Below are 9410 nucleotides of genomic sequence, written 5' to 3'. Positions count from 1 at the left end.
GTTTTAGAAATAGGAACTGCCTGATTAGAGGCTAAGAGAGAAAAATCTTCAGCCCACTGGCTTCCTGCGACTTCTCCTGATATTCACCTTCTCTATCTCCAGATGTGCTGACAGCTGGCAGCTTTAAGATCATTTAATGTATGATTCAACTACGGCCCGACGAATCCTCATAGTGTGCCTATGATGTAACCCATGTGAGTGCACTGTGTCATTGGCAGCATTCACGCCTGTGCTTGTGTACATCTCCTCACATATATTCTGATAGTTTCAGCAATCTCCCTCGAGGAATATGCTAACATTTGTTAGCCCCCACATTTTGTTAATATTGAGTTTTTTAAATTGAGATGGTGATTGTGCTTCTCTCACTGATATACAAAAAAAAATGCAGATGGAAATGCACAGGAAGAATTGATGTTGGTGAACAGGCTAATCCCAATAGCTGTGCACTGCCTGGACCCAACGTGTAGTAACATTTCTAGAGAGGTGCACGTTAGGTTACGCTGTAGGGTTTTAGAAGAGTTTGTGGTGATGATGTTGCTATGGCATACATTAAGTCAGGCGCTTGTGTTTCCACATCCAGCTCAGCCGATGAGGGCTGCATCTGAGGAAATAGCTTAAGTGAAGTGAAATGAGGTAGCGCATCTCATGGGGGGCATTAGTTTTTATTTTTCCACCAACTAAACAATAATAGGTCACAAGACTGTTACGTTTTGATAGTTACATTAACTGAAACAGGATTAAATGAATGGTATAACAAATAACCAGTCCTAAACATTGGCCAAAGTTTTCAGGTGCACAATACAAAACAGATGTTCATCTAATCCATAACTGAACAAAAAACAAAAGTTGGTGCTGAGGGCAGACAAACTGAGTAAAGGTGGGTTATCATCCAGAGGATGGTTCACGTCCTGTTTAGAGCTGTGTATTGTTTGCACTTGTTTTGCTGTTTCACATTGTCCACACAGGCTTTTTACCTTTTCTTTCTCACTAGTTAGGTTTAAGAACTAAAGAGTACTTGGTTTAGGAAATGATTGCGGTTTAGGTTAAAATGTGCCCATTAACACCTGAAAACAGGGTTAAGTACCTTCTGAATATTCCGTTCAATATTGAGTGGCAGGTTGAAGAGAAACTTGAAACGCTGCAGGACGTTGAGTGCATTGCGTGTGGAGTCAGCTTTGTCTTTCCGGCCCAAGACCTCCTGGAAGAGAGTATCGGCAGTATTGCTCGCTCCTACAAGAAAGACGAAGTGAGAAAGAGTGAGAGAGAGTGAAGGAGGCTGGAGAAAATGAGAAACTAGGATCCTATATAAATAAATGCTGATACCACATTTCCCTCTTATTGCTGGTCTCTGGTTTTCTTCCCGCTCTGGATGTTATTTGACACAGAGAGAGGAGCAGGAGCAGAGACTGAGCTGCTAAGGAGAAAGTGACGGCTATCTCTTAGTCAGGCTGCTTGGTGGGACCTTTGCACAGCTGACTTACTTCGTGGGTGGCCTTGGATGTGCCGTCAAATAGAAAAAAACCCCGAATTCTTCTAATCAAAACAAAACTCCACCCGCAAAACAAAATCCCTGAAGGAAAAACAGCACGAGACCAAACAGGGGAACATCTAACATTTTTCCCTCACCAATCTTAGCTGTGACATTTCACAAGACTATTTCGTGATAGTCTGACTGGCGCCTACGGTAGTTTGAATCTCTTGGTTTTTGGGGGTGAACGATAGACTGGACCCACTGGGCCATGGGCCCTCAAGTCTGGGATGAAAGCTATGTCCGGCTACGAGGTTTATTTATACTAGAAAAGGGGAAAGGACCAGCTTCTTGACCCTCCATTAGAGCAGTCCCATTATCATGTGTGACATGAAATGGCGGACACACGTGCACGCACACGCAGGATCTGCACGCTAAAAACAGAACAATCTGCAACGGTGAAACAATGTAGACGTGTTTGGTCTGACGGCACAGTGCATCAGAGTCAGCGACAACTCCTGGATGCTGAAGGTGGGTGATCTACAGCACTGCGCTGGCTCGTCGCATACTCATTCTCTTTTTTAATGTAGGTTATTCCTGGGCAGTATTACCAAAGCCCCGTGTCACTGAGATGTTGTCAAATTCTGGAACTTTTATTGTATTATTAAGATTTCTAAATTAAAACACCCCCTGAAAAAGCATCTTGTGGGGTTTTCGTCTGCACACTGATTGAACACTTACTGTTGAGGATGTTTTCTAGCCGCTGAGTCATTGATCCCTCCACTTTCTCTGTGCCATCAGATTCCAGCTTCTGGTGGATAGCTGCAATAAATAAATAAATCACTATTAGCTTATTTCACAAAATTTAAAAATCATAACTTAAAGCATAGAGGGGTGAGAAATGTAAGACTGGTTTTACGTTCCCAACGCTGCAGAGTAACCAATCCCCGGGAACATTTTCAATTTCAGGAACCAAAGGTAAAACAAATAAACATGCCCTACCCCCGTGGTAGATGGCAGATAACTGCCTTGGTTCTCCACCCAAAGATGCTGTTACTGAAGCCACACACCCCCATGGTTGTTCCCACGCAACAAGGACCTGACCTTGTCCCAGCGAACAACTGTATTGGATCAATTCACCTAACCAAAGCCATCAACAACAAAGTGTGGTGGTCTTGGGACATTTGGAGCCCTTTGACCTGGAGGTAATGTGAATCTTAAAATGTTTCCAATTTTGGGAAGAGCACAGCTTGAGGTCTGTATACTAAAAATGACTGTACTGGGAGCGTGGTGGGGAGCAGGAACTCTCTGATGGTTTGTATCAATCACTTAGCAAGAAGAGCTTTACGCGGGAGAGGGAATTTTTTTTTTTTTTTTAAAGGAACGAGGGGAGAAAAGGAGAAAAAAAAATAGGGAGAGAAGGCAGCGGGGCTACCCCAGTATATAAATAAAGAAGTGGGCAGCTGGGTGGTGAGAGCTGCAGTGTGGGTTTATTGACAGAGTAGAAGGGAGTTGGAGAGGGTTTAGAAGACTTTCTAATACGCACTTGTGAAGCAACTCAAATAGGCGACAAGCAGACACCTAAAGAATGAAGACAAGATAGAAACGGATGGCAAAAAAGGACAGTACACCTCTCCATTTCCTTCTCTTCATTTCTGTCCTCCCTCTGTTGTTCTGATGCTGGCTGTTAGCAGAGCTTGACAGCAGAGGGAGCGGGAGGCAAAGTGAAGGGGGAGCGTTCTGAAAATAAATATATGGGTCCGTTCTGACAGACAGAAGCCTCAAGGCAGAGACCGAGGTATTCCTAAAAACACCCAGTTCAAACATGCCATTGCCTAATCAGTATGGACGTCACTGGCCTCTTGCTCTTGAGCAGCAGAAAATGAGGCCAGATGCCGGTTTGGTCAAAAGCTCAGAGACGTGGGAGTGTATACGGGAGATGGCTGAATTAATAGGACTAAACACAAAAGAAGACACATGCATACACTCAAGGCTGCTTCACGTCTCCACACTCCTCCTTGCCCTACTGCCAGTTTGCGTGTCCTCTACATGTGTCGCACACTGAAGATCTCATGACGTCACAGCTAACCTAAACATTAGGTCAGGGTCCGGATAACACACGAGCCAGGACCTGAGGAAGAGCTGCAGCTCCTGCTTAACTTCCTGGAACCGTCGAGGCAAAAAAAGAATAAGAATAAAAATACAGTGTCCCTGGTTTCTAAAGTCGGCAATGTTTTGACTCCAGCAGGGGATGGGGACTCGGGGAATAGGCCCTGGGAATCGTGCATTTTTGGAACACGGTAGCTATTCCGCTTCCTGCGTCAATGGGAGACTTCCTTTTCACACAACAATGAAAAACCACAAATTTCAACATTTTAGTGGCAACAACCCCAGTCCCTGACAGACTGTCAGTCAGTCAATCAGCCAGTTTGTCTGCGTCCCAGAAGCACGCAGACAAACTGGCTGACTGTGTGCGTCTGGCTGATGGCTTGGTCACATTTGTCACCGAGGCTCCATGACCAAATGTTCACTACAGCCAAACCCCATCCATGTGTGTGCTGGTTCACAAGCAGTGGGTTTCTTTTGTTGTTTGTTTTTTTAAAACTGCTAAACAATTCCTTTCTAAACATAAACAAAATACTTTGTAATCCACAGAAATTTGGTGGTATAGAAAAAAACCCCAAAAAACAAACAAACATGTACAAGTGAACAGGGTTTCTTCAGCAGCATAAAAATAACACCAACACAAAACACTACCTTAACTATAAAACAGAGCTCATACATGTCAAGGAATTTGAAACATACAAATTTACAAGGGTTTAGAGCTGCTTAAAAATGTACATTTGCAGCATTCCAACTCAAGTGGCCTCCAACATCAGGACTGGCAGGGCTGAGTATATCTGGCAGTAAGCTTGATCACCAAGTATAGTAAAAGCAATTAGACTGTTAGCTTATGTTACAGGAATCCATGCAATTTCTGGTCATTTCTGACCCTCTGACAAGAAACAGAAAATCTTTATTCCTCATTAAGTGAGGAAGATATTTACCTTTGAAGCTGCTAAAGCCTTTTTCAGAGGCACTGAAAATTTCCCTTTACAGAACGTAAGATTTCTACCTTTGTACTTGGTAACTAGCACACTTGACAAAGTTAAGCATGACTTTGTGTCTGATACCCTATTAACCTAATCCTACGTCTACCCAGGGCTGGTGTTCAAAGGCCTTTGTTTCAAAAGTGCAAACATGAATCTGTTTTTTTAAACAGCATCTGACTGACACTTTATTTGGTTGTGACTTCACAAATTAGTATTACCGAATGGAAATTAAAAACATGTTTAATCTATTTATATACATTTTATTTACATTAGATTTCTGTCGGTGCTCGGTCTTGTTATGTGTTGGTGAGCTTTTTCTTCAGCTCCTTTGTGCAGTGAACATGCACTCTTGCAATATGCTAGTGCAGCACGGTGGTGCAGTGTGCAGCACAGCTGCTTCATAACAAAAAGGTTCTGGAGTTGAACCGGCTGCTTGTCTGATTAGTCTGCAGAGGTGTGAAGGAGGACGTTTATTCAAAGTAAAGTTTAAAGAAACATTTTGTTTTCAACAAGCTAACAGGACTACTTTTCAGCTTTCACTTATTGTCATCACTATTTAGATGTTCTTCTCAGCTCGTTTTCTGCTGGGTAACCTTGTTTCTTGATTTGCCAAAGTCTAAATTAGATAAGGTGATATGAGATTTTATTTTGCCATTTGTGCTGGAGAAGCTTAGCTGTACTGGAGAGCAATTAAGAGGCAATTATTTTGGACAAGAAGAAGAGAGGGAGAGGCAGAAAGTCCACAGATGTTCAAGTCAGAATCCTGCTGTTTGTTCTAAACATTTTCTAGCTGCCTCATTTCTTTTCCTACATTTGGCTCCTCTCTGTTGTTTCCACCTTGTCGGCAGCAGTACACTTACATTGAAGAAGAAGAAAAAGCTCCAGACGTCGCCTATTAAAGTCATCAATAAAAATCTCACATGCAAGCAGAACTGAAAATAAACACGAGAGGAGACGAGAATGTTGTAATGGTGACGAAGAGGCTTGGAAGCATTCAGCAACTTCTAATGCAGCACATTCTGAACTACGAGAACACATAAGTGCCCTGTTAAGTTTTTCTATTCACTGTTAATTTTTTTCTAATTCTAATGGACACTTTTCAGATGAGGTTCATTTGGACCAATTCAGAACTGCAGAGAGCTGCCAAACATCGAAGAGAGACAAAGAAAGGATTCACAGTTGCTCTGACAGCTGTGTTAACGAGGTCTGGCAGTATAGCTGGCAGGCTCAAAAGCAGCATGCTGGCTGGTATGTTGGTTTGGCTGACCATACATAATGTACAAAATAGCTCCACTTGAGCCATCCGTTTTGGGCCTCCACTTCATTTTTTATGACTGAAAGCCAAATTTTGGCATAAAAAGGATGCTGCAGGCCTGCAATGAGTCATAGTGAGCAGACACGATTCAGGAAGTTGAAAAATGAATTTTTAGTCATAATTCCTCTTCAAACATGAGACAGTTTCTGTTCTTAGTTCACTAAAAATGTCTTTTGAAAATCAGTGGTCACACAGCTTGAACATAAAGAAATATCTCTAAGCAAAGCTTGAAAAATCTACACAGACGTTGAATTTCTTTAATAAAAAAAAAGGTTCTTTAGTCAACTGGAAGAAAGTTAATATGACAAAAACCAAAAACTGCTAGTTTACACATTAGGAAGATCAAAAACACCATTAGTAGTAATTTGAAGACAAATTTCATGCCATCTGATTATGTAACACTATATATACTACATTCACAGACATACTCCCGCAGTCACATACCTGTGACCTTCTGTTAGCTTAGAAATGCTCCACTACATTCAGCAATTAGTTTCTTGGTGTGTCTGCATGCAATGAAATGGTTGGCCATGTTGCGTACCGTCGGGTGAGCTGAAATATTGAGCCGTCTTCAGTTCTCTGGAGATGAAGACAGCCCCGTGCTAATCTCGGGGTGCCCAAAGATCACCGCCAAGTCAAATTTAAATCTTATTAAAAGCACTTTTTAAATTGAACTTGTGACATTTTTGGGGGAGTCATAGAAATATCAAAGAACAGAAATATCATTGGCTGGCACACAGAGCAATTTCCTTACTCAGCATTTCAAAACTTTAACCAACAAAAGTAACTGTTAATCTCAAGACATTTGTCATTAAGAGTGATGCTTCTCATTTCTACAGATTAGCAAGCAGGTGGCAAACAAGTTCAGAGGCCTATTGATACCCACTAAACCAAATCATGACGGATTTTAGTATTTTGGGGGTTAATTTTCTGGCTACAATCATTTAATTGGCTAATCTATCCTGTCAGCCAACTGTTAAGTCTGTTTATAAGTAAAAAGCCAGAAAGAGTTAGTCAACCTATGAAGTACGAGCTTAACAACACAGTCCTACTGGGAAATCTAAATGTGTTTTGATGCACCACCCAGGAGCACCACCCGTAATGTCATACAATGACAATAAAGAGATTCTTCTATTTCTGTTTTAGAAAGGTATTGTGTGCTGGAAATTCATGTGGTAATGTGACTATACTACAAGCATTTAAGATTTTAAAGGTCCATTTAAGACATCTGAAGAATGTTTAGGGGAACTTAGTCATCCTGAATTCTCTGTTGGCTCCACGTAAATTAATTTTCTATACAGTTGACACAAAGTCTTTGGTAGGTGCTGCCTTATATCCATCTCAGAAAATTCACACAAGCCAGAAAACATCACAATAGTATGTGCTTGTGAGTCACAGGTCACATGAGTCCATCCATGGAGCACTGCTTCCCTTCAACCCCTGGAAACTGTACATTTCCCATTGGTGCAGTGGGCACACAGTAGGCACGCTCAGTCTGAACGTGAGAATGACTGCGCATTGTTGCCATTGGTCATATTGGGTCTGTTATCGGCACTATCAGTCCTAATACTCTGGCGTGCATTGTGTTGGGCTGCTCCGTTTATTTAGATTCAGCCGCTAACAATGAAAACATTGCCTCTCTTCCAACCGCGGCACAAACATACGGAAAGCAATAATAATAATGATGGAGGCAGAAAAGTGTACATATAAATAGTAAGGGGAAGTAACTGAGCAGCTAAGGCGGGAGCAAAGGGTAAACAGACAAAAGTATGAATGATGAAGTGAACAATCGATTTGAGGTACCTGGCAGAGCGACAGCCGTCGGTCTCTGCTACCTTGAAATCTTTTTTGCATGCAGAGGTCAGTGAGTGTGTGCATGTGTGTGTGTGTGTGTTTACGTCGACTTTTCAGAGTGAAGCGAGAGACTGTGTGACAGGTGAGAGCTGATCTCATTTTGATGGAGGTGAATTAACTGTGTTGTGGTTGGCCAGTGCAACTTCAGTGCCAAGTAGAGGGCTTTCACGCGGCATCCAAATGAGCCTCTTTAATCAACTGCTGCTAAACCGCATGCGGGGGGAAAAAAAATCCAAAGACACACTCTTCCAAAAATCAAGAGCCATTTTCTAAGAGGAGAGTGAAGAGTGATGATTTGTAATGTAGTGTATTAATCAGACATCATTTGGGGCACTTCCACAGCACACAAAAATGTGTTAATTCCCTCACCTGACAGAGCGTCCTGAGCCTCAAAGAATGTACTGAGGCCTCCTTTCACATAGGCCAGACTCCCCTCGTTCTTCTTAGTAGCCTGCTTCTTCAGATTACTGGCTGCAATCTTCAACTGATCGAAGCTGTGAAAACAACAAAATGACACTGTCAGTATATCAAAGCTACAACTAATGATTACTTTCCATTTTTTTTAAATAAAGACATAAACCATGAAGGTTTTGTGCAACCAACAGCCCAAAACATACAGTCATATTTTTGAAACTTTGTGCGTGTGTTTCTGTATGCGCAGAGACACACGCACATCTGGGGGCACTTTGAGTGCGTGTGTCTGTGTGTCAGTCTCCTCGGTGAGGTTTCCTCCACAGGAAGAAACAGTCACCCAGTGAGGTCCAAACAGAGGCCCCTGCTAATGCTGAATCCCGGGGTCTAGGTTACTGGAAGGCTAAGCAGGGGGAGAGGAAGCCAGGAGAGTCCAAAATAACTCTCCTCTTCTCTGCCCTGACAGCCTTTTGGGTCAGCAGGCTGCCTTGTCTTCATATAGAAACTTAGTGAAGAAAATATAACCTCATTTATTACTGGCTACTACCTATTTATGTAAATTACTCTGTGGTGATCTCATCTGTAAAATTAAAAACAAACAACCCACCCCACTTTTGCATCTTCTTAGGTAATTTTCTCTATAATAATTATGTTGTTACTGTCACACAATTAGAACGTAACAGGTTATGATCAGTAAGAGAAAAGACAGTTATGCAATTTTGTGATAAACAGTACATTAAACTTATTTAACAAAACTGACTATATAGTAAATAGTGAATGACTTCAGATTCAGCCCATGTGTACATTTTTCAGTTTATTCATTGCCATCCCTTAGATTGCACTATATGGTGACAAATTATGATTATTATCATCTGACTATCAGATATTTATTACTGCACTGATTTATACAGGAATATTTGAATTGTTTCAGCTAATTGTCAAACATGATGGCGTCTGGGACTAGCCTGCAGACAACCTAAATCCAGCCTGAACTGCTACTTAACTCAATTCATTCATAATGATCAGATTGTTACACTGGAATGTTATATTTTTCCTTGTAACCTGCAACCATCTTTTAAATTAGCTGTTAACATACTAGTGTTAGTAATGTGTGGCCCTCTGATTATTTTATCCAGGTCAGTAGTTAGTAAAGTCATAAGATCATAGCAGCACTAATCACACCTACTGGCAAGGAGTAATATTGGATGAGTTCAGTCAAAGAGGCACAACAAACCAGCAGCAGTTGCTGAAAATGATATACGAGCCTTGA

General features: G+C 41.6%; 1 protein-coding gene across 1 annotated transcript in view; it reads right to left on the bottom strand.

Annotated features, from left to right (window-relative positions):
• exoc2 (exocyst complex component 2) overlaps window positions 1-9410 on the bottom strand; it is a 50818-nt gene that overhangs the window by 23062 nt on the left and 18346 nt on the right. Inside the window, exons 6-8 of the mRNA XM_026146764.2 lie at window positions 8099-8223; window positions 2210-2290; window positions 1085-1230 (exon numbers count right to left, since the gene is read on the bottom strand). Coding sequence (XP_026002549.1) covers window positions 1085-1230; window positions 2210-2290; window positions 8099-8223 — 352 coding nt within the window. The remainder of the gene's footprint in view (window positions 1-1084; window positions 1231-2209; window positions 2291-8098; window positions 8224-9410) is intronic.

This window comes from Astatotilapia calliptera, chromosome 17, assembly GCF_964374335.1.
Source record: "Astatotilapia calliptera chromosome 17, fAstCal68.1, whole genome shotgun sequence".
Taxonomy (NCBI): Eukaryota; Metazoa; Chordata; class Actinopteri; order Cichliformes; family Cichlidae; genus Astatotilapia; species Astatotilapia calliptera.
This window is presented reverse-complemented; position numbering and strand designations above follow the sequence as displayed.